The 26,321-nt window shown below is 41.4% G+C and overlaps 1 protein-coding gene and 1 pseudogene across 1 annotated transcript in view; one reads left to right on the top strand and one right to left on the bottom strand.

Moving 5' to 3' along the window:
- The window catches only part of Slc5a12 (solute carrier family 5 member 12), a 50,273-nt gene extending 28,757 nt beyond the window's left edge, over positions 1-21,516 (bottom strand). Inside the window, exons 1-4 of the mRNA XM_032903870.1 lie at positions 21,074-21,516; positions 15,938-16,003; positions 6,612-6,663; positions 5,708-5,775 (exon numbers count right to left, since the gene is read on the bottom strand). Of these exons, the coding sequence (XP_032759761.1) occupies positions 5,708-5,775; positions 6,612-6,663; positions 15,938-16,003; positions 21,074-21,412 (525 nt within the window). The 5' untranslated portion in view covers positions 21,413-21,516. The remainder of the gene's footprint in view (positions 1-5,707; positions 5,776-6,611; positions 6,664-15,937; positions 16,004-21,073) is intronic.
- LOC116901732 lies at positions 742-1,695 on the top strand (annotated as a pseudogene).
- Positions 21,517-26,321: the final 4,805 nt, after the last annotated feature.

The raw sequence follows: 26,321 nt of genomic DNA, 5'->3' as shown, positions 1-26,321 counted from the left end.
TATTTCAGATCTTCCTGTGTATATTATTAAGTGCTTTCACTGAAATGGAATTTTATTCTCATCTTTAAAGATGTCACATACTAAACTTGTAGATTTCTACATTTTATCAGTTCTAAAGTACTTCAAACATACTATAAGTAATACTGTCTTTTCTCTATTCTTGGTATATTCTCCTTCTAGACTACAATTGAATAAAATTAAATCTCATTTTGTTATCAATATATCTTCATTTTTTCTTTCATTCATCATCTCTCTGAAATGTCACTATTTCTTCAAATGTATCTTCCAAAATGACAATCTTCTCTTCAAATAAATTCAGTTCATTGTAATAATTGTAACCTGACTAGTCAGGATATATTACATAGTAAATTATTACTAATATAGTAAATCATTGTACAACATACTACATAATGTACCAATATAGCACTTTATTGTACTATTTTATGCATATCTGTTCCTTATTCAACATCTTGCAATTCAGTATTGCAATTGGTATTCCTTAGAGGCTAAATCTTGTTTGAGTCTTGCTAGTCTTCATTCTTGGTATCTCATTACATTCTATTTCTGATGATACATTACTTTAGGATTTTAATTGCATTATTTTATAGTGCTAAACTGGATTTATTCTCCATATACAATTTGTACTTTTTGTGTATTGCATGAATCAAAGTGAGTTTTTAAACTCGAGTAACTTCAGATCCCTCAAGAGGTCTAAACTTGCTGTGAGTCGCCGCTGTTGCAGCTATGGTGTCAATAATTAACACTGTGTATACCTCTCATGAGGACATGATTCATGATGCGCAGATGGACTATTATGGCACCCACCTAGCAACCTGCTCCTCGGATAGGTCCGTCTAAATTTTTGATGTGTGAAATGGAGGGCAGATCCTCATTGCAGACCTCAGAGGACATGAGGGGCCAGTGTGGCAGGTGGCTTGGGCTCACCCCATGTATGGCAATATCCTGGCTTCCTGTTACTATGACTGGAAAGTCATTATCTGGAAGGAGGAAGACGGCACCTGGGAAAAGACCCACGAGCACACGCAGGACATGACTCCTCAGTGAACTCTGTTTGCTGGGCCCTCGTGACTGTGGCCTGATCCTGGCCTGTGAGAGTTAAGATGGTGCCATCTCGCTGCTGACTTATACAGGGGAAGGCCAGTGGGAAGTGAAGAAGATTAACACTGCTCACATGATTGGCTGTAACGCTGTCAGTTGGGCCCCAGCTGTTGTGCCTGGAAGCCTTATAGACCAACCATCGGGACAGAAACCCAATTACATCAAGAAGCTTGCATCAGGTGGCTGTGACACCTCATCAAGTTGTAGAGGGAAGAAGAAGATGGCCAGTGGAAGGAGGAGCAAAAGCTAGAGGCACATAGCGAGTGGATTCGAGACCTTGCCTGGGCCCCCTCCATTGGCTTGCCCACCAGCACCATTGCCAGCTGCTCTCAGGATGGTCGAGTGTTTATTTGGACTTGGGATGACGCTTCAGGCAATATGTGGTCACCTAAACTCCTTCACAAGTTCAATGATGTCGTGTGGCACGTGAGCTGGTCCATCACAGCAAATATCCTGGCTGTGTCAGGTGGAGACAATAAGGTGACCCTGTGGAAAGAGCCGGTGGATGGACAGTGGGTGTGCATCAGTGATGTCAACAAGGGCCAGGGTTCTGTGTCAGCCTCCGTCACAGAATGAGCAATGACAACACAGGCAGCCCTGTCTTCCTGTTACCTATTCTGGAACAACCTCCAAACAACTGGGAAGAGTCATCCCATTGCTACAAAGGAGTGCCCACACATGCAGCACTGGGTGTTCACCTGCCTTACTGGGATTCCATGTGTTCAGTAATTTAATGTTCATCTGAAAGTATTCATGTAAGGAACAAATGACTATTATTTTTAAATATTTTTGGCCACTTTTAACTATCTTTTGGTTCAGGCTGTTTCCAAGCTAATAAAAGCATATTGCATAGAAACTTTACTGTCATCCCACAATCTGCCCAAATTGTGCTACTGTAAACATCTGTGTAGGTCAAGTTCCAGGCACCACCCAGTATGATAACAGGAGCTCCACCTGCACATGGGCGATAGCCCCCTTCTGGGTATACCTACTCCATGGGGTTTGGATTGATGACTTCTGCCCTAAACAATGAGATGCTAACAAATGTATACAGGTGACCAACCAGATGCCAGGCAAGGAATGTTAACCCAGCCCTGGGCATCCTAACAGTACTATGATGGGAAGCCAAAGTTCTGATGCTAACTGACCTTGAGCCATGTACCACCTCCCAGCAGAGGTCTTGGAACCCTCACCTGAACTAGCAGTCACAAAAACAGCACCACCTACTGAAGCCTGCTCTTTCAGTAGACCTTCATGCTATATTTCAGGTAAGCAATCTGGCAGAGGAGATAGAGGCCTTACCCACTTGGTAAAGAGAAACCCAGGATTAGAGTTCTAGTCCACTTCACCCCAAACTTTAGTCTTACCTGCTGCAGAACCAGAGGGAGGGAAATTATTTCTCAGCCACCAAACCCTCAAGTAGATACAAAGGCAGTCACCTCAGGAGAACCCCAAAGCCTCCCTGTTGTACTCAGTCCACCTATCACTTTTCATAAAGCAAACTTCTTGTTTTGCCATAACATGTTAAGAATTAACTGATGGAACTGCCAGGACCTTCCCACAGTCTCCAAGTCTGCCAGAAATTACATGAAACCACAACTTCCTTTTCTTCCATGATGTGCATGATGAAAAAGAAGGCTGGAAGGACCTTGCTACTGCTGCTCAGCTCACAGAGAATGCACGGAAGTCTGTCAGCCTAAGGACAAGCCCGCCTTGCTATACTGCTTGCTGCTTTCAACAGAGAGTGATACAATGCATCACACAGCAATAAGGGACTCTTTGTAGTTCTGCCTCTCAGGACACAAAGGCATTTGGGACTGCCACAAATTCAAGTTCAGCCTTGTCTGCAATAGTGAATTCTAGGGCAGAAACCAGTACACCTTCAATTAACTTTTAAAGTTTGCTTTTTTTGTTTTGAGACCAGGTCTCTATAGTTCTGACTGTCCAGGAACTGAATGAACGTATAGATAAGGATGGCCTTGAACTTAGCCTTCCTCTGCCTGGTGAGTGCTGGGATTAAAGGCATGTACCACCACACCCAGCTTTAGGTTTGTTCTGGAAGCCGAACAGCCTTGACAAAAGCTAAAGTAATCTGTAATAGTTCATAGTATGAGGAAGCCTAACACTCATTAGAGCAGTGGTTCTAAACCTTCTTAATGCTGCAGCCCTTTAATACAGTTCCCCATGTTGTGACCCCTAACCATAAAATGATTCTGTAGCTACTTCATGACTAGTTTTGCTACTGTTATGAATCACGAATCTGATATGTGACCCCCACCCCAAGGGATCATTCCCTACAGGTTGAGAATATAAAAAAGAATGCAGCCTCAAACCCCAAAATATCCTGCTTCCAGGTGTCAGACATAGTGTACAAAGAGGAGGACAATATGGCTCAACTAAGAGTGGAAAACATATACACACCTAGGCTTGGCTCGGTGGTAAAGTGCTTCCCTAGCATTTGTGAGGACTCAGGTTGCATACTCAGATTCAGGTAAAAAGATGGTGTGGGAAGTGTATATAAGGTAAAACTATGAGTTCTAGGCTAGCCTAGAATACAGAAAGTAATACTATTTAAAAAAAAATCAGACCACAGAATTAGCAACTAAGGACAACAGTACAAGAAAAGGAGGTCTCTGAGAATGGTGTGACCTGTGAGGAACACCACATGGTGTGGCTGGGTATAGATGGGGAGGAGGCAGGGAAAAGTACAGGGGAGGAAATCAGAAGACAGCCAAATCATTTTCCATACTTACAATTAAAACCCTAATGCTTCACAACAATTGGGTACATTGAGTGTTACAGCAGCAGTTAGAGACATACTAAATTCACAAGCACACATAAAGAACAGCCAACTTTTCATCAGAAATCAAAGTAAAAAAATGCCTCTGATTTTCTAGAATTCCATATCTGCTAAAAGAAAAATATCTTCAAAATAAAGATGTTAGCTTTCCGTTGCTATAACAAATGCCTTAAATAAAAAGAATTACTTTTTTTAAAAAAAAGGTCTAAACTTAGTAAGAAAGTCCCAACTTCATCTATATCCACAGGATTCCAAAACTCATTAATACAATAAAGAGACACTTATGAGCTTGCCCGCTTGCCCTCTGGGAAGCCTGATCCTTCTTGCCCAAACACTACTTATACTTTCCAAATAAGAGTACTGATTGCCAGGGTTGGGGATTTAGCTCAGTGGTAGAGCGCTTGCCTAGGAAGCGCAAGGCCCTGGGTTCGGTCCCCAGCTCCGAAAAAAAAAACCAAAAAAAAAAAAAAAAAAAAAAACCAAAAGAGTACTGATTGCCACACATTTAAATTATTTTTATATTGCATTGTTTTGTTATTTATAAGTGTTTGGGAGTGGTGGGAGCTATGGTTTTCTGTGCAATCTCAGCTTCATATCTAAAAGCTATGTCTAGAGTCTAGTTGCTTTTCTATTAGAGCAAAAAAAATTGTCATACATGATCATATAAGACAGAGAAGGAGCCTCTTCTTAAGGAAAGTGTGAAGAAGTATGTGTTAAAGATAAATGTTTCAATGTTGAGAAGTATAGGGTATAAGGCATATCTTCAGTTGTATATTATCATAACATATCTTACCAAGGGTTATTATATAAGCATAATGCCAAAGACATGTATAGCCAGCTATAATATATCAGTTATTTTTCTTTGCTATGGATTATAGACAATGTACCTAGTTGATAATAACTGGTAGTATAAGCAGAAAATTATATAATGATTCAGAAGAATAAAAGATTTTAAAGGTGTGAAATGGGCATGGGCACAAAGTAAATATTTATTGATCTCGATTGTCACAACTATATAAAATCTATCAATACCACACTGTTTGCTTGAGAACTGAGAACTTTTATAATCAAAATATTAAATGTAATCTATAAATATGAGGCAAAACAACCACAGAACCTTTAGATTTATTAAATGACAGCTGTCCTTAATCATTCATATATGTGCATTTTGTCATTTTTCTTCTAGTATTTAGAGAAATTTAATGTTATAATTCCTAAGTATTCTTAAGGAGGAAAATTTTTTTCAGAGCTTACAAAGGGTCACTTATCTTCTGATTAAGGAGCGATTTCTTTCACTAAATTATCTCCCATTAAACATGATTTTCTTGATGTCAATTTAATTCTTCAGAATAAAACTTTATTATTTTATGATTTTAATTGGTTGTTGTATAGCCTTAATTAAATTGTTCACCAGATACATTGTGCATTTTTTTTACATCACATGAATCAAAGTGAGTTATGAAACTCAAGCCACCTCAGACTCCTGCAATGATTCAAGGCTAGTGAGATAGTCCCACCCTAAGCTGCTACCCATAGAGGCCCCAAAGCAATAAAGCTTTATTTTTTCTGAATAAGCTCAGAGCCCAAATTATCTTTTGACATTACAAAGACATCTAAGGCTAATAACAGTACCTTCCTCAAGAAATTATGACAGATAAGGCAATAGGCTGCTTTCCTTTAGCTTAAGAATAGCAAATTCCTCCACAATTACATGGCCTCTTGTTGGAAATGTATCCTTATCCCATAGTAGGAGGAAGTTCATAATAGTTTTCACAGCTCTGTACATACCAAACTACAGTAGAATGTGCAAACGATTCCTGTTGCAAACACAGAGGCCCATAGATTAAAACCGGTCACTGTAAAAGAAGAAAAGTCATTACAAACCGTTAAAGGAAACTTCTCTGCCAAAAAGTAAGAGCAAAATTGGCCTTCTCAGATTTTTTAGCTTAGATCCTAGGTCCAGTTCTGCTGTTGTTTTTAGCTAATTTGTTGAGCAATCTGAAGCCACCTACACTAATTCTGAAATTTCTCTCTCTATCATTTATTTGTAAAGGTCTATATGTAAGCATCACCCAGAGGAAAAACATGAAATTCAAGATTGCTGTTAATTTTTAATATTAAATTTATAATTGATGTAATTCTAGGCAATGCAGGAAATAATCTTGAAGCAGTTATTGAAGAACTAGTACTTTCCAGTTCAATTAATGTCACTGCTATGTTCTTTCAATATGGGAAATGTCACTGAGAAAAGAGTCTTTTGTACTATTATTTTTCCTTTATTTTTATTTCTGGGATTTTGTTATCTCAAATGGATCAGTAATACATCTGAATGTAGTCATAGACACCTTTCACTCTTATGTTAAGATCTTCTGCTTTATGAACTGGTCTTCAACACAGATGTATGTGGAACTTATAAATGTACAATAGCAAATCTGCCATCATTTCAAATACTGGAAAACAAAACTGAAATAGCCAAACAAACCACACGCATCTTAACTGTGTATTTATAAGCAAGTAGATTTCCAAAGCAAAATCTAGTAGTAATAGTTTTGAATTATTTTCGGTATTGAGTACACTTTTCGAGCTTCACATATGTAGTGACCACGAGAATATCTCTCCCACAAGGTATCAATACATTTTTTCAAAGCTGAGAATTCAGAAATTTTAAGATGAAGTATGCCCAGTAACTCACCTTCGTTGAGAGCCAGAGCAGGGGCATAGACCACAACTCCCGTGTAGAGAATCTGTTGTAGACACAGGAACAGACAGATAGTTGGTGGAGGAGAAAGTCTGACTTGAAAGTTTTTTATTGACCTTAGTCTTTTTTTGTTGTTGTTCCTGGTTTCATGTTTCACTTTGTATTGAAAAATAATTCTTGTTTCATACATCCTAAGAGCAATTTCTTCTCCCTCCATTTCTCCCAGCTCCTTCCCACCTCCCATCTCCTCCAGATCCACTCCTCCTCCATTATCTTTTTAGAAAAGAACAGGCCTCTAAAAGATGACAGAGAGCCAAAGAGAACAAAACAAGACATAATAAGACAAAGCAAAAGCCCTTATATGGAAGCCTGACAAGGTAACCCAACAGGAAGAGTCCCAAAGCAGGCAAAACCAACCAACCAAACAAACAAACAAAAGAAAGAGGTACACCTGTTCCATAACATATATGTAGAGGACCTGATGCAGACCCAGGTGAGACACACTTGCAATTGTCCCACTGGTGGAAATTAGTTAACTTCCATTTATTTTAAGCTGAATTCCATTACCTAGAACTATGTGAATATGAATCCCAAGTGTGTCCCCTGGCTTCAAAATACAAACATGTAGACCATTCAACGAGGATTGCCTTTTGTGGCAGGATTGTATCGGTCTTGTACTTTGCTTGCTTGCGTGTGCACTTGACTGACGATAATTTTGGACAGCATGGAACAGATTGTAGCAACTCCCTTGAATTTGACTCTTAAACATTGGGCAGAAGTGAAGTCTAGGGCCCACAATATCTCAGTAGAGGTGAAAAAGCATAAATGGGAGAATCTTCGTGCCTCGGAGTTGCCTTCCTTCAAGGTTGGTTGTCTAGCTTTAGGTTCTCTTTCCTTGACTCTTATTCAATTGGTCAAATGACATGTTTTTGGGGCAGGCCCTAAAAGTCGCCGGGATCAGATCCCGTATATTCTGGTTTGGGAAGATTTGGTATCTAGCCCTCCCCCATGGGTCAGCCCATGGGTGTCTGTTCTCAATGTACAGGACCAAGCCAAGAAAAACGTCCTCATGACGTTCTGGACCCCCCTCCTCCCTATCCTCCTAATCTCCGGCTCCACACTGCACCATCGGCTGCAGGCCCCTCCGCCCTGCCAGAGGAAAGAAAGGGAGCAGAAAGTCTGCTTTTAGGACCAGAGGGACCTGCACAAGGGACTCGCAGCAGGAGAGGAATGGCCCCAGACCAGACAAACATCTTGACGCCCCAAGCCTATGGCCCCCCTACGATGAGGGCCTCCAGCCCCTGCAGTATTCGCTATCTTCAGCAGCCGACTTATACAACTGTAAGTCTCACAACCCCTCCTTTTCCAAGAATCCTCAGAGTCTAACTAACCTCATTGAGTCACTCCTCTTTTCCCACCAACCACTTGGGACAACCGTCAACAACTTTTACAGGTTCTGTTCACCACTGAGGAGAAACAGCGTATTCTTCTCCAGGCCAGGAAAGATGTCCCTGGGGCAGACGGGCGACCCTCCTTTTTCCAGTAGATATTGATGCAGGTTTTCCACTGACCAGACCAGACTGGGACTTCAACACGCCTAAAGTAGGGAGCATCTGAAAGTCTATCGCCAGGCTCTGCTGACAGGTCTCAGAGGGGCAGCGAAATGCCCCACAAATTTGACAAAGGTGAGAGAGGTGGTCCAGGTACTGAACGAATCTCTGTCAGCTTTCTTAGAAAAGCTCATGGAGGCTTTCTGCCAGTTCACTCCTTATGATCCCAGTAGTGAGGAGCATAAGGCTACGGTTGCGGTTGCTTTTATTGATCAGTCGAGCTGAGATATCAGGAAGAAGATGCAGAAATTAGAAAGGTTACAAGATAAGTCTTTGAGAGAGCTAGTGCTAGTTGCTGAGAGAGTATTTCATAACCGAGAGACAGAAGAAAAAAAAAAAAAACAAAAAAAACAAACAGGAAACAGAGAGAGCAGAAAGCTAGAGAATTAAGGAGAGAAAAGAGGCAGGAAAAAGTCTTCACAGAATCTTGGCCACAGTAGTTACAGAGTCTAGGGAACCTAGCAAGGTAGTACCTGGCAACGGAAGAGAACCCCTGGCCAAGGACCAGTGCACCTACTGTAAAGGAACTGACCTAAAGAACTGACCGTTCAAGGGGACAGTGACAGTGAATAGGGAGGATTGGGTTCGGTTTCCCTCCCCGAACCCAGAGTAATCCTTGCAGTGGAAGGAAAGGCCACGCGATTACTGGTAGACACAAGAGCATAGCATTTGGTCCTCCTGCAATCAGATGGGCCGATTTCTAAAAGGAAGTCCTGGGTCCAAGGGGCCACAGGAACAAACAATACTCAGGGACTACCCAAAGAACAGTGGACCTAGGCATGGGCCGGGTAACTCACTCATTCTTCGTCATCCCCGAATACCCTTACCCCTTGTTGGGAAGAGACTGTCTCACTAAAATGGGAGCACAGATCCATTTCTTCCCAGAAGGTCCCCAGGTTAGAGGCTGACAGAGAGAACCCATCCAGGTGCTGACTACGAAGTTAGACTCTTTGAGAATAAAGATTATAGAACTGAAGATATAGACTGGTGGTTACAGAAATTCCCACAGGCTTGGGCTGAGACAGCAGGAATGGGAAAAGCTAAGAATCAGACTCGTGGACCTAAAAGCCCAGGCCAGCCCAGTCGCCATCTGTCAGTATCTAATGTCTAAAGAAGCCTGAGATGGGATTCGGCCCCTTATCTTGTACTTCCTCCAATTGGGGATCCTGCAGAAATGCCAGTCCGCATGAAATACTTCTCTCCTCCCAGTACGAAAGCCTGGGTCCAATGACTACCGATCTGTCCAGGATCTCAGAGAAGTGAACAAATGAGTGCCCAACCTCCACCCTATGCTCCCTAACCCATATAATCTGTTGAGTTCCTTGCCTCCCTCTAGGACCTGGTATACTGTACTGGACCTCAAAGATGTCTTGATGTCTATCCCTGGCCCCTAAGAGCCAAGAGCACTTTGCCTTTGAGTGGAAGGATCTGGAGTCAGGCATAACAGGCCAGCTCACACGGACCCTCTTACCTCAGGGCTTCAAGAACTCCCCACTATTTTTGATGAGGCTCTACACCAAGACTAGCCACCTTCTGGGCATCCAATCCTCAGGTATCCCTCTTGTAGGTTTTAGATGACCTCCTTTTGGCTGCGTCCAGCGAAGAACTGTGCTTGGAAGGGACTAAACATCTTCTCACAGAACAGGGGGAGTTGGGCTATCTTGCCTCAGCAAAGAAAGCCCACATATGCTGCCAAAAGGTCAGTTACCGGGGGTACCTGCTCAGGGAGGGGAAGATGCCAGAAAGGAAACTATTTCACATCCCACATCCCACTAGTCAGAAACAGGTTAGAGAATTCTTGGGCATGGCAGGCTTCTGTCACCTATGGATACCTGGGTTTGCTGAAATGGCGGCCCCTCTCTACCCTCTCACCAAGAATAAACAGCCTTTTGTATGGGGTGAAAAGGAACAAAGAGTTTTTGACACTATCAAAACAGCCCCCATGTCAGCCGCGGGCCTGGGGCTTCCTGATGTGACTAAGCCGTTCCATCTATACGTGGCAGAAAATAAGGGCATAGCCAAAGTGGATCTGACTCAAAAACTGGGGCTGTGGAAGAGACCAGTGGCGTACTTCTCAAAGAAATTAAACCCTGTGGCCTCTGAGTGGCTCGCCTGTCTGAGGATCATGGCCATGATCTCAGTGTTGGTCAAGGATGCTGATGAGCTGACTTTGGGACACGACCTGGTAATATCAGCCCCACATGCCCTGAGGAGTATAGTCTGCCAGCCTTCTGATCCTTGGCTCACAAATCCCCGAATGACCCATTATCAGACTTTACTGCTCGACTCTGACAGGATTACGTTCCCGCCCCCTCCCCCCAGGCCAAATCCAGCCACCCTTCTCCTGGACCCTGACCTTGAACCTCCCATTTACAATTGTTAGCAAGTGCTCGCTGAGGCACACGGTTGGTGCAAGGACCTGTCCGACCAGCCCTTGTCTGACGCAGAAGAAACTTGTTTCACAGATAGGAGTAGTTACCTAGAAGAAGGGCAGAGAAGAACAGGTGCGGCTGTGATTGATGGGCAGCAGGTTATATGGGCACAACCTTTGCCAGAGGGAACCTCTGCTCAGAAAGCTGAGCTCATTGCTCCCACAAAAGCTCTTGAGCTAGGAGAAGGCAAAAAGATCAACATCTACACAGATAGTAGATATGCCTTCGCCACAGCCCAAGTCCATGGTGCCATCTACCGATAAGCAGGGGTTACTGACCTCAGGAGGAAAAGAAATCAAGAACAAGTCTGAGATTCCAGCGTTACGAGAGGCCTTGTACAAACCAACAAAAGTAAGTATTATCCACTGTCCAGGCCACTAAAAAGGTGATTCCTGTATAGCTGGAGGAAATAATTTGGCAGAACAAGAAGCTTAGGTGGCAGCTTCCATAGCAACTCCAGTGATGGTGGTCAAAGAACCCGAGTTGCCTGAACTTAGATTTCAGTACTCCACTGAGGATCTGGCATCTCAAGAGATCCTGAAAATCGTTTTAATCAGAAGAAGAGGTCTGGGTGACCCCATCAGGTAAGAGAATACCGCCACAAGAACAGGCAAAAGCAATGATAAAGCAGGTGCATCAGTGGACTCATCTAGGGGTAAGCAAGTTAACTCAAACAGCCTTGAGCTCTAAATACCACATTCCAGGACTCAAACATCTGGTAGAACAAGTGGTTCACAATTTGTACCCTGTCAGAAGGTCAATGCTTGCAGATACAGAATTGACCCCGGTAAAAGAGACCAAAGGGACCAGCCAGGAGTCTACTGGGGGGTAGACTTCATGGAGATCAAACCAGGCAAGTACAGCTACAAATATCTTCTGGTTTTCATAGACACCTTCTCAGGATGGGTAGAAGCTTTCCCCACCAGGCAAGAGACTGCAATGGTGGTGGTCAAGAAGATACTAGAAGAAATTTTTCCCTGATTGGCAGTGCCCAAGGTAATTGGGTCCAATAACGGCTCTGCCTTTGTTGCCAAGGTAAATCAGGGATTAAATATTTAGAGGTCGATTGGAAACTTCATTGCATTTATAGACCTCAGAGTTCAGGACAGGTACAGAGGATGAATAGAACTCTAAAAGAGACCTTAACTAAATTGACCATAGAGACTGGCACAGACTGGGTGGTGCTCCTTCCCCTGGCCTTGTTCAGGATCAGAAATACCCCTTCCCACTTTAGTTTGACTCCTTTTGAGATCCTGTATGGGACCCCAGCACCCCTGACCCTGCTAGGGGACGTTATTGAGCCAACCTGTCACAGTAATAATGATTTATACGCCAGGTTAAAAGGGCTGCAGGTGGTACAGAAGGAGGTGTGGTTGCAGTTGGCAGCCACCTACGAGCCAGGGACCTCTGAGACATCCCATCGGTTCCTAGTCGGAAACTCAGTCTACATGCGGCAACACCAAGCCCAGACACTTGAACCTCTCTGGAAAGAACCATACCTAGTGTTGCTGACTACCCCGACAGCCATCAAGGTAGATGGGATAGCTGCCTGCATCCACACATCCCATGTGAAGCCTGCTACTTCAGCAGGAGAAGAAAACAAAGCCCAACTCAGCTGGAGGTTCCAGATTACTGAAGATCCTTTAAAATTAAAAGTCATCAGGAGAACCGAGGATGAGGCGTCTCCTCCTGACAATGGTACTATATTTTAGTCCCTTTCCCTTGGGCCCAACTAGTGCCAGCCCTCACCAACCACATAACAACCTGGATGGTGATAAATGACTCGGGAGACATAGTATGGAGCACATCCAAGGTCACCACACCCAACCAATGGTGGCCGGACTTTTTCCCTGACATCTGCAAACTGGCTATCGGGGCTACCGGCTGGGACCTAGAGGGACACTCAGATCTTCAGAAGGTTCCCCTTACCTGTCCTTCAGAATGGCAGGGCAGAAGACGTGCATGGGCAGGCTATTGTCACGCCCACTGGAGAAGTTTACTTCAAACACAATACTTCTATGTTTGCCCTGGGTTCCATTGTGATAGATCCCTTAATCCTAAGTGTGGGGGTAAACTCCATTTTTATTGTAAAAGTTGGGGGTGTGAGACAATGGGACAGGCATATTGGAATCCTACCTCAAGTTGGGACTACATCAGAGTAGCCGTTAACTATTCCCATGGGAATTATGGGGGAGGGGATCACTATATAGAAGAATGTAAATGGAATTGGTGTCACCCTCTCTGGGTCACTTTCACTGAAAAGGGGAAAAAGGCTACAGATTGGTTAAAAAGATATACGTGGGGCCTCAGAATCCGTTACAGAGGACCCGATGAGGGGTTAATATTCACCATTAAATTATGGGTAGAGGCCCTTTATGCCTCCCTTGGTCCCAACCCAGTTATAAGACCTCAGAAACCCCCCACTCCTTCAAGGACATCAGGAAAGATCATACCCACCATGGGCATGTCACCCACGGCTACCACCATTGGACCTCTGGGAGAAGGCTTCCATCTCTTTTAATTTAATTAAAGAAGCTTTTAAAACTCTTAATGCTACCAATCCCAAAGCTACAGAATCATGCTTGGCTGTGTTATGATATGCCCCCACCACCACCTTATTATGAAGGCATAGCATTTATAGGGACTGTCAATCAAACAAAGGAGGTCAACCAGTGTAGGTGGCAACAGTGGGAAAAAATGTCAAACTTTCTCTTTCTGCAGTCACTGGGTCTGGATTATGTGTGGGGAAAAATTCCCCCCTCACAGAAATTCCTCTGTAACCAATCTTTATCTATGATACCTCCTCCCACCTATGAAAGGATGGTGGGCCTGTTCCTCAGGACTCACCCCTTGTGTCAACCCGCAAGTCTTGAGAGATACCCAAGGCTTCTGTATCCTGGTACAGCAAATCCCCAGACTTATTTACCACCCTTATGGAGAGCTTTTATCCCCTTGGGATGACAGCCTGCCAAGGACCAAGAAAGAACCCCTAGGTATTACACTTTTTGTCTTATTGGGTCTGGGGCTAGGGGCAGCAGGCGCTGCCATGGGAGCCTCCACCTTGGTCATACAAGATCAAAGCTTTAAAGGCTTGCAGGCTGCCATGAAAGAGTAAAAAATGCAGCCAAAAAGTCAGACGTTTAAAAATGCTACCTCACCCCTAAGAAGCCCTAAATTCCTCAAATTCCAGACCTGCTCTCTGCCTATAAGTAGGTAAAAGGTCACATTTCTTGAGCCTGCTCTGCCAGAAACTAGATAAAAGGGCTTAAGATAAGGCCCTTAGGTATGTGATCTTGACCTTGTAAAGATAACAGGATGCTTCTCTTAGGAACTAGCTGACCATAAAGTTAGATTACAATCTTAAAAGCAATCTTGAGAGAAAGGAAGCTTTTCCTTGTGATTTTTCACTGGTATTCTCAACATTCTCCAATGACGCCATCCCTACTCCCTTGGGTTGTGGCTTCTTCCTTTAAATAATCCTTCTCTCAGCTACTCGGGGTCGAACTCCTCTGCCCCTGTGTGGGATACCAGTCTCGACCCCAGTGCACTGGTTCCTATTGATAAACCTCATGTTATTACAGCAAGGATGGTCTTACGTGAATTCTTGGGGGGTCGCATCATCCTGAGACTTGAGTGAAGGTCTCCCCACTCTGGGGGGTCTTTCAGCTGTAGATGCAGATATACAAGAATAGGAAAATTCCATCTCAAAACATCAAGAATCCTCAACCTCCTAGTCAGAGTTAGTACTCCAGAATAGGAGGGCCTTGATCTCCTGTTTCTCCAACAAGGGGCTCTTTGTGCTGCACTTAGGGAAGAATGCTGATTTTTTTATAGACCATCCAGGAATGATAAAAGATTCTATGGCAAGGATTAGAGAAGGACTGGCAAAAAGAAAGAGAGAAAGAGAGCAGAACCAGGGGTGGTTTGAATCATGGTTCAACTCTTTCTCCTGGCTCATTACTTTGATTTCTGCCATTATGGTGCCTTTCGTGATTTTAGTACTTATGCTGACTTTTGCCCTTGCATTTTTAATTGCTTGCTCACGTTCATTAGGGAACGTATTAATACACTACAGGTTATGATGTTGAGACATCAATATCTAGGGTTAAATCGAGATGAGGTATAGCAGGATAGCAAATGATCTCAGGATTCAGATATTCCCAAGGGAAAGGGAGGAATGTGGAATGTGGGGACCAAGCAGACAAAAGCTGTCTTAGAAAACATCAGCTGTCAGGACCTTCCCACCAGGGAGCTCCACAAGAATTTGCTAAATAAACACTCCATTCTAGAAGTGCCACAACTGTTTAAACTGTAACCTTGCTGATGTAATTTGTACCCCTAAATCTGTATAAAAAGTCTGTGCCTTTGTCCTTTTGTTCCCGGGTGTCGCCTCTGCCCTGATTGCAGAACAACCCTAGTGCACTGGACTAGTAAAACCTCTTGTTTGTTACATCAATCTCCATCTCTGTGTCTCTGTGAGTGGGACGTCTCAGACACAGGACTCAATGGGCTTTTCTCAAGTTTACAGTAGTAGTAGGAAGCAGCTTTTGTGTGCGCGGTGGCGGCTTACAGAATCTACAGCCCATGAGAGCAGAAGCTCATCAGGGAGAAGTAGGTGTGGTAATGGAAATGCCTGCACTAGAGGCAAAGACCTTATAGAAATGCAGTCATTTCTGCGGTGATTCACCTTATTGGTTTTAAAATTTCAGCCAGGCATAGTAGTGCATGCCTGATCCCAGGACTTGTGATACAGAGGCAAGAGAACTTCAAGCCTGGTCAATAAGTAAAACATGTCTCATAATGAAAATAACTTACCTCATCATTTCATAATTAAATTTTTAAAAGTTAGAGAATGAAATAAACTTGAAAAAAAATGTTTGCCATGTGCCCTCTAAGAATTTGGCTTTTTATATACATTGTGCTTGCTTTAAGAAAAGGTCTTACTTCTAGTCCTGGTTAGCCCCACTCTCTATGTAAACCAGAATATCTATGAATTCAGGTAGATCTATTTGCATCTGCTTCTGAAATGCTGGCATTAAACGTCTGAGCTACCATAACCAGCTTACAATTTGTTACTAGTTCTTCATTCAGAAAAAAGGAATCTATATTGGGTGGACTCATCTTATGGTAATTATACATCTTAAAATTGTTATCTTTAGAAAAAGGTAGTAACTTCTTAGAAACAAAGCTGTCCATTAATTGAGATCATTTGCCCACAAATAAGCAGATCTGGAACTGTACCTTTTCACCTTCATTTTCCACAACCCTTAGTTCTTACCGTCTGCAAGATGTAGATAACGGTTGCTGCATAGCGAACTGGCTTGTTGAATCGGAGCTGTAAGTACTAGAAAACAGAGAAAGAAAAGCAATCAGTAAGCTTTAGACAAGAGTTGTGTCTTAGTAATGTATTGCAGTGAAGAGACACCATGACTATGGAAACTCTTATAAAGGAAAGCATTTAATTGGGAGTTGATTCCAGTTTCAGAAGTTTAGTTCATTGTCATCAGGGTGGGAATCATGGTGGCACAAAGGCAGACATGATGCTGGAGACGTAACTGAGAGTTCTGCATCCTGATCCACAGGAAGAACCATGGAACCTGGCTTGGGCTTTGGAAACCTCAAAGCTCACCTACAGTGACACTTCCTCCAACAAGGCTACACATTTTAATCCTTCTTAAATAAATGCCACTGATGACTATGCATCCAAATATACAAGCCTATAGGGCTGTTCTTATTCAAACCACCACAAGCAGCTGACATTTTTTAATTTTTGGTATTCCTTTGATTATAGTATTTGTGTTTATAAAACTATTTTATGGTATATTTCCTTGGAAGTAACCAGAGGGGGAAAAAGCATGGATTGCTAAAACTAAACATAGTAATATCTAGTTCTTCATCGTTTTCGCAACAGTTGTGGAAAGCAAGTGGACTGCTTGCATGAAAGTTGACATCTCTTCACTTTCTAACCAGGGGTCTTCCTGCTGGACCCACTGATGGCAATGTGTCTTTTCTGTCCCTTCTGCCCTCAACTTAGCCTACATCGTTTCTTCTTTTCTAAACTAATTCTGTTGCCCTCCCATTGCCCATTTTAGAACTAAGCCTTGGCAGTATGTTCTATTAGTTTATTACCCATCACATTGTGCCTCTTAGGGCAGCTCTGATCAAACCAATGTCAAAATGTCCAGTGATCATTGTTGCCAAAACAATGGCTCAATCTGCTTTATTGCCTGGCTATAGCTGACTATCCTAAGTTATATGTGTGCTTTCCAGATTTTCTCCAGATTAAATAATTATTTGTATTTAAACTGGAATTATTATACTTTTATATTTTAATATTTTAATTGACATAGGAATTATTCCCTTCTATTCCCCTCCACAAATTGATAGTCTCTTTTTCTTTGGTTATTATTATGAATGTGGATGTGGATATGTCTGTATCTATGTGCACAAATATCTATAAATATAACTACTAAGTCCTTTATTCTTGTTTGTGCATATGTAAAGACAACATAAACTCCATTTGTCTCCATTTAAGGACCCCATTTGTCTCTATTTAAGGACCAAGCCTGATTTCTTAGAAAGGCTATAAGGTACCCACTCAAGAACAGACCCTAAGTCCTAGAAACTAGGCCATAAAGAACAGCTCCAAGGAGAGACCATAAAATCTAGAACAAGATCATAAAACCTCCTCCCAAAGAACTGCCTGAGGATAGCCACAAAAATGGGGAAATATCTTATCTCAGAATGGATAATCTGCACTGGTTAGCCCTATTTTATCACATGGTTGAATGTTCATGACATAGGAATGCAGACCATTGACCACTTGTGACCCCTTAGCACCTACCAATGAAATTTTAGATTGCCTAATCCTTGTAGAGACCACCCCCCATTCCCTATAAGAAGGCCTATGTGACTTTGTCTGCGATCACCATTTTAGAGAATGGTTCTTCCCCACCTGCTGATTGTTTCTGCAGAATAAACACTATGTTTTTGCTTACAATCTGAGTCTGGGGTCTTCAGTGATTTTCAGACCCTTACACATATATGGTTTCAAAACTGACCATTCTGTATTTGACAACCAATAAGGGGTCAGTCCTACCCAGTTATAGTGCATACGAACTATAGCAATTACCACCATTGGAAGTTATTTAAAAAGGTGCAATAAGTGTCACTCAAATGTTGGCAACCAAAAGCTGTTTTTATTTTCCACCTCTCACATTAACTAAAAATGAGAAAGAGATTCTCTTCAAATTTAAAGTTTCATAGTTCTTCCCAACATTTTTAGTTATCTGTCAGGGAGATTGATCCAGCTGGCATCCATGTTCCTATGCATATTCCACAGTTCCACTGAGTCCATGGGACATTTTCTGAATTAATGATAAAGGATGGAGTGACCACTAGAGATAGTACCGCCCTTGAAAAAGGTGGTCCTGGGTTGAATAAAGAAGCAGGCAGGGTAAGCTATGTAACTAGTATATATCCATGGTCTCTGTTTCAGTTCTTATCTCAGGTGAGTTCTTGCTCGAGCTTTTTTCTATATTGAATTGGGATCTGTAAGATGTAACAATCATTTTCCTCCCTAACTTGGTTTCAAGCAGTTTTTTTTAATTACAGCAACTGAAAGCAAACTAGACTATCCATCCCAAAAGTGATGAGCTTAAAACTCAAGAATGACTATTCTTCATCTCATTGAGAGTAATGGCTATTCCTCCATTATTGCTCCAAGCTCCTGTGTAGCTCGAGTCAACTGCCCAATCAGTAGCTTGAGGAATGGACTAGCCTAGCCTACATACATATTTGGAATTGAGCAGTCAGCCAGCTCGCACCGCCCCCTTTTGTTGTTATTGGTGGTGGTGGTGTGTGTGTGTATGTGCGTGTGTGCACGCGCGTGTGTCTATACTTGTTCCAGAGCTAGACCAGTTGTGCCAGCTTGCTTGCATAGCAATATAATGGCAGTATTCCAAGGGACAAACACAGAAGCTGTAAATTTCATGAAGTCTAAAGTCCAAACTCACTAATTGCTTGAAAATTTTTATTCATCAAAGCAAATGACAAAACTAGTTGATAATCAAGGAATGGAAAATGCTGCCCACTTATTTCAGTCTTTCACACCTGAAAAGATTCGAAAAAGTAATATATTTTACTATATAATATGGCATAAAGAAGAAATCCCAAATACCAGTGTTATAAACAGGGAACATTGAAAATAATAGAAATGTTGACATACTCTTCTAGCCCAGATTTATAAAGATGACTCCATATACTAGTATCTCATCCACTGTTGAAAGCCTTCGAGACAGAAGTATTAACAATATTTGGAGTGTGAAAAACAGATACAGAGTACTTAAGAACTTTTTCTTGTGGTACAGCTAGCATGTGGCAAAACCATCATTCAAAGTCAAGTAGGCTTGCACTTAGAGTTCATGCTGTTCGCATCTAGGCCACACTGCCAATTCTTGTAAAGTAGAGGCCTATCTTAAAATCATCTTACAAGTACTTTATACAATCCTTATGTCCTCCTGTTATATTAGAAGGATTTTAAAGAATCCTCAGGCAAGCAATGGTACTTTAAAAATAGGTTTGTATACTAAATTTAACATGCAAATTTGAAAGGGGTTTAGATCTCTTCAGAGTTGGCCTGGCCCCCGCTGTGCTGAGAGACATGCATCATAGATTTCTCAGGTCAGAACCTTTGATGTTCTGCAAATTATGTGTTTGCAATTTGCAATTTGCTAAGTTGTGTTTGCAAGTCTCAAATTACAAGGTTTAGAGAAGGCAGGCTTCTTCATGTGAATATATTACTCAACTATTTTTAAGTAAACATAGAACCTTTGTTAACCTAATTGTGTATTTCCAACGCTACATTCACTCAAATTTGGCAACAGAATAAGATCTCTCTTATTCCTTGAGGTGAGAGCTGTGATTTTTGTGCTGACAAACACCAAATGAGTTAATACAGATAATACTTCGAACAGTACTTAGCACACAGCTATGTACCTATAACCTTGTGTTAGAATTATTTATGAGTTTATTGTTTGTTTCCTTTTGCATGAGCAAAAGCTCCATGAGGGCAGGACAGTGCTTTCCCTCATGTCCTCAAGGCCTGAAGGTGTGCATAGGACAGAGTAATTGCTGAATTGATATTTATTAAATGAGTAACTAATCACAACATATATTTCAAGAGGAAACAGACATGAGTTAAAAAATATTAGAAACATTTCCAGAACAAAACTAGAAAACTCAGAAATGTTTTCTACAATCAAAAATCTAGGCCACATTTTGGTTTCCAGAAGTACATTACAAGTGAATGGCATATGAGCACAGTTTGTAGAGCTGAGCATACATTTACTTGTTTTTCTCTTGAGTTTGTGTCTTAGACTATGGCTGTTGAATTGCCCAACCTGATTAATTTTCAGAATCAGGATAATTAATGTTGAACATTTGGGATGTGATTGTCTGTGAAACTGTATGTATTAAGAGCTACTGGAAATATTTATTTTCATGAACAGCTTTGGAACACTAGAGAAACATTTTGTGGTAATTTATCTCACAGATTTTTTTAAAGTAAGTTTTTTACAAGTCTCCTGCTGTGACTTTCAGGGTTTTCATTGGCAATGAAGTTCAATATTTTTTTCTTCACAAAAACTGATTTATAAGCACACTTAGATGCTGGGCATGAAATATCAGTTTTGAACATGTTGGTTTTATTTAGCATTGTTTCAAGGCCAAAATTCCATAGTCTTATTCCCCCTTCATTACAATAATTTCCATATTTTTGTTACTTGAGAATTTCTTCCTACTAAAATATTTCTCACTTTTCCAAATATTCCCATTTGCTACTTAAAACTGGAGTGCAGTAATAATTAGCAATAGCTAGCTACTCCTTAACATACAGGCCATTAAATGATCATATACAAATATTGGCTTCTGAGTAGATTTTCGTCTAGTTTTAAAACATGTCTAACTTACCTATCTAGATCTTACTTTTCTCTGCTGGAAATTATAATACTAGTACCTTGTGTTGTCTGCCTTTTCAGAGTAGTCATGCTAGTGACAATAAAAATGGCATTATCTCTATAAATCTTAATTACCTTTCACCAATTAAATGGTACATCCCTTTTTATACATTGCTCCTCATTAAATCATGGAAATAGCCAGCAGGAGTGACATTACTAGATGCCTTCTACAGAGAGACAGATGTGTCTACAGCTAAAACCTAGCACTCCACCTCCAACCCCATACTACATAATGTATAATGTCTTTTTAAGCAGCGTGGAATTGCTTTGAAAATAGTAGTCTACTACTGATGTCAGGATGTCCTAGAAAAACAACAAACCAAGGGGGGAAAAAGACTTTTCCTATGGAAAGCAAGTGTCATCTCCTTGCTGTGAGCAGGCAGGAAGTGGTCTCTTACCTCATAGGTGCTTGTGATGCCAGATCTGTAGAACACAGGAAGAAAGAGCTCAGATGTGAAGAAGACCACAAATGCATATGAAATGAGGAAGATGAGGAAGGATGCCCCAAACCGATAGACTTCAGCAGGAGTCCCCAGGACAGTGACAGCTGACATGAAGCTGGCTGTCAGAGACAAAGCTACAGGGGCAAAGCTCATTTGCCTTCCTCCTACTAAGAACTCCCGAGATGTTGTCTTTTTTCTTTCCTTTATGGCAAAGAACACGCCAATTCCAGAGGAAATGACAAAGAGGGCTGCAAACACAACATAATCCCACGCTTCAAAGTTCTTCACAGCCATGCTTGGAAGTGGAACACAAGAAAGTATCTTTCAAGCAGGGCTCACTGAGATGTTTCCAACAGCCAATGCTTTTTTGAGATGGAAGGAAGAATTTGATTCTCTGAAGAGTTGAGGATCACCCATCCATGTCTAAATTTTCAGATACCAAACTATCCTCAGAATTCTCAAGAGCTTGCTGTGAAATTAAAAACAATCAGTAGTGAAACTGGCACCAAGGGGGAATATGATAGATCAGATTCTGGCCCCTTGTTGTCTGTTGTTCTCCTGAAGCATCTGCCAGAGAACTTCTGAAGTTACTCGGGGTAGAGGGAGTAGACTGGCCCTCTAGGATGCTTTTTATCTCCTAGATTTTTTTTAATGAAAGTTAAATATTATTAGGAAACATGGAAGTGATAAAATTCAACCACGTCAGCATTTTTTTTATTCCTGAAGTGGAACATAAAAATGCAAACACAACTGTCAGTGTCATCTGCCTCCTGACTAAGGGAGTGTGGGGTGTTCATGCCTATAATTGCTGGGCAGTGGGGTAGAGGGTAAAGAGCAATGAGCTAGTAGTCCAGAGAACTTTGCCCACATCGTGGCTCAATCACAGCCGAGTTACTGTTAATAAAGCACTTCACTTTCCTGAGCTTTCCCTGGAGCACTGGGATAAGACATCATGAGACTTTGAATCTTACACTTCCTGACCCCTTTGGTTCTAATATCTTTGTGCTTAGAATGGAAAACTTTAAATAGAGCAATGTCCCAACTCAGAGAATGGATTAACCAGTAATTGATAAATCATCTGTAGTCATATTATTTTCTCCTCCACTCCTTTATTTTTCACTTGTTTTCTATACTTGCATACAACGGCTGAATTAGGGTTAGGGCCAAGTCAAGTAAGAGGATGAGGAAGATAAAGTAGTATAGTCCAGCTTCTGCTCTTTGTAGATCCTTGGAAAACTGGAAGCACCTTTTTTCTTTTTTAATTTTTATTAGATATATTTCTTTACTTATATTTCAAATGTTATTCCTGTTCCCGGTTTCCTGTCCATAAGTAGTCCAGAGAGCTAGTATTCCAGAGACCTTTGCCCACTCAATCATAACTGAGTTACTGGTAAAAAAGCACTTCACCTCCCCCTCCCCCATACAGGAATTCCCCCCATACATCTGCCTTACTGCCCCCCCCCATATTCCCCTGCACTAGGGGTCAAACTTTGGCAGAACCAAGGGCTTCCCCTTCCACTGGTGCCCCAACAAGGCTATTCTCTGCTACCTATGCAGTTGGAGCCCTGGGTCAGTCCATGTATAGTCTTTCGGTAGTGCTTTAATACCTGGAAGCTCTAGTTGGTTGGCATTGTTGTTTCTATGGGGTTGCAAACTCCTTCAACTCTTTCAATACTTCCTCTAATCCCCCCCCAAGAGGGTCCTGTTCTCAGTTCGGTGGTTTGCTGCTAGTTTTGACCTATTATTGGACATGCTCTGGATGTGTCTTTCAGGAGAGATCTATATCCAGTCCCTTTCAGCATGCATTTTTAGCTTCATCAATCTTATCTAGTTTTGGTGGCTGACTATATATAGGCCACATATGGGGCAGGCTCTGAATGGCCGTTCCTGGAGTTGCTGCTCTAAACTTTGCTTCCATATCCCCTCCTATGGATTTTTCCCCCTTTTAAGAAGGAGTGGGAGCATCCGCATTTTGGTCATCCTTCTTGAGCTTCTTGTGGTCTGTGGATTGTATCTTGGGTAATTCGAGCTTTTTGGCTAATATCCACTTATCAATGAGTGCATACCAAGTGTGTTTTCTGGAAGCATCTTTTAGTAGGACATTTGTGAGATATTTTTTCTGTTTGCTCACACTGCTTCTCTGTCCTCATCTCTACAAATCCTTTCTTATATATAGGATCTAGTTATGTCTAATCAGCTTTGTAGCCTGTCTGTCCCCTCCAGTACAATTCTTATAGTAATTAACCCCTTAGTTCTCCTTCATACCTGGCAATTCTCATCTGTTTTCAGCAATTTCTGCCCATTCAAGCCTGACTGTGTGTGCTTAGATGTCTGATGCTACAAATGACTTAGTTCTTGGAAACAGAGGCAAAAGGTCTACTCCTGTACTCCATTATATAAGACAGTCAAGATTCAAAAGGAAAAAAAATAAGTTATCGATGATGTCCAATAACCAAACACTTTCTCTTAAACAGAAGAAACTCTTGATTTTGCTTTTGGATAACTGAGTCAGTCTTGATTATTAGCTCCAGTTATATAGTATTTTCATTGCTTAATTCTCTTCAGGGACCTGCATTAGGTATGAGAATGTTTCAAAGGCAGTTACAAGAAGTGATGACCTCCCACCCCACATTAGCCCTTTTTTGCTCTGTTATTGAAATCTCTTCCCTAGATCTGCACAATTTATGGAACTTTTATAAATGGGACACCAAATCTTTACTATCTTTACCTTAACTACTCTTTTAATTATTTTTATCAGAAAGCTCGGATTTCATTACTACAAGGAGAAACTCTTAAAGAAAATTAAAGGTTCTCTGAGGCTAAATATTAGAAGTAAAAGCAGCCTTAAAACTGAAGTATGGAAACCATAGCAGCATGGATAGCCTCAAACTAGCCACACCATTCTGCTAATCTTTTGTTGTTGTTGTGGTTGTTGTTTGTTTATCTTTATTAACGAGTATTTCTTATTTACATTTCGATTGTTATTCCCTTTCCCGGTTTCCGAGCCAACATCTCCCTAACCCCTACCCCTCTCCTTCTATATTGGTGTTCCCCTCCTCCTCCTCTCCCCATTACCGCCCTCCCCCAACAATCACGTTCACTGGGGTTCAGTCTTAGCAGGACAAGGGCTTCCCCTTCCACTGGTGCTCTTACTAGGCTATTCATTGCTACCTATGAGGTTGGGCCAGGGTCAGTCCATATATAGTCTTTGGGTGGTGGCTTAGTCCCTGGAAGCTCTGGTTGCTTGGCATTGTTGTTCATATGGAGTCGAGGCCCTTCAAGCTCTTCCAGTCCTTTCTCTGATTCCTTCAACGGGGGGGTCCCATTCTCAGTTCAGTGGTTTGCTGCTGGCATTCGCCATGTATTTGTTTGTATTCTGGCTGTGTCTCTCAGGAGAGATCTACATCGGTTCCTGTCGGCCTGCACTTCTTTGCTTCATCCATCTTATCTAATTGGGTGGCTGTATATGTATGGGCCACATGTGGGCAGGCTCTGAATGGGGTGTTCCTTCTGCCTCTTTTTAAACTTTGGCCTCCTATTCCTGTCAAGGGTATTCTTGTTCCCCTTTTAAAGAAGGAGTGAAACATTCGCATTTTGATCATTCCTCTTGAGTTTCATGTGTTCTGTGCATCTAGGGCAATTCAAGCACTTGGGCTAATAGCCACTTATCAATGAGTGCATACCATGTATGTCTTTCTGTGATTGGGTTAGCTCACTCAGGATGATATTTTCCAGTTCCAACCATTTGCCTACAAATTTCATAAACTTGTTTTTAATAGCTGAGTAATATTGCATTGTGTAGATATACCACATTTTCTGTATCCATTCCTCTGTTGAAGGGCATCTGGGTTCTTTCCAGCTTCTGGCTATTATAAATAAGGCTGCGATGAACATAGTGGAGCATGTGTCTTTGTTATATGTTGGGGCATCTTTTGGGTATATGCCCAAGAGAGGTATAGCTGAATCCTCAGGCAGTTCAATGTCTAATTTTCTGAGGAACCTCCAGACTGATTTCCAGAATGGTTGTACCAGTCTGCAATCCCACCAACAATGAAGGAGTGTTTCTCTTTCTCCACATCCTCACCAGCATTTGCTGTCATCTGAGTTTTTTATCTTAGCCATTCTCCATTCTGATAATCTTAACCTAGAGTAAATTCTGCTCTCTTCTTGTCTATGACGTCTGGGAGAGGTACAGAAGATAAAAAACAAAAAGCATGAACCTTTTAGATGTCATTTCATGGGATTTCAGAAATAAACCCATTTCATCAACATAAAAGATAGTGATTAAATGAGCAAATATAGAAGTTCTTGTAGATTATCCAGATTTATCCAATTTAAAGATGAAGGTGGCTCCTCTAGATAACAGACTTTTCAATGCAGATGAGTAACTTACTATTACATTAAGAAACTAGCCATGCCTGTAGAAGCCAGAGAATAAACTTCAATGCTTGCTGTCAAAGGACAAGCTAACTCTCTTATTAATGACCAGGGCAACTGATGGATTTTAGTGAAAATCAATGCCCATTTACAATCCCGAACATCTCTAGGGCTCTAAGAATGTCCTAAATGGAATGATAATACCTGTGATGACTACACATTTATTTTATAGCGTGATTCACTGAATAATTTAAGTCAACTGTGCAGCAAATGATTCTTTTCAAAATATTGTTGAGAGGTCAAACTGTTCTGGTCACCCAAGATGAAGACAGTGATACATACATTCCATTTTTCTATGCCTACTCATACTATAATCATTCTTCAGCCTACAGACCAAGGAGTAATGTCAACTTTCTAGTCTTGTTATTTAATAAACACATTTGATAAGCCTGGATTCCACACATTGTGATTTCTCTGACAGATGTGGGCAAATAAAATTAAAACTCTTTTGAAAAGATTCACCACTGTTCTAAACGTTACTAAAAATATTAACGATTACTGGGACAAAGTCAAACATCAAAGTTAACAATGGTTTATAAAACATTGATTCCAAATGATTTTAATGACTCAAAGTTTCAGTGGAGAAAATAATGCAGATATGGCAGAAATAGCATAAAAACCATAGTTAGAAAGAAAGTAAGGGGATATGACTCAATGGTTAAGACTTCATGGGAAAAATATGTTGATTATCGATGGAGGTATATACAGTTGTTTGTTTATTTTTAGGTAAAATCTACTACCAGTAAAGATAATGTTAACACTATTG

Source organism: Rattus rattus, chromosome 5, assembly GCF_011064425.1.
Source record: "Rattus rattus isolate New Zealand chromosome 5, Rrattus_CSIRO_v1, whole genome shotgun sequence".
In the NCBI taxonomy this organism is placed as follows: Eukaryota; Metazoa; Chordata; class Mammalia; order Rodentia; family Muridae; genus Rattus; species Rattus rattus.
The sequence above is the reverse complement of the archived record's forward strand: the minus strand, read 5'-3'. Positions and strand labels throughout refer to the sequence as shown.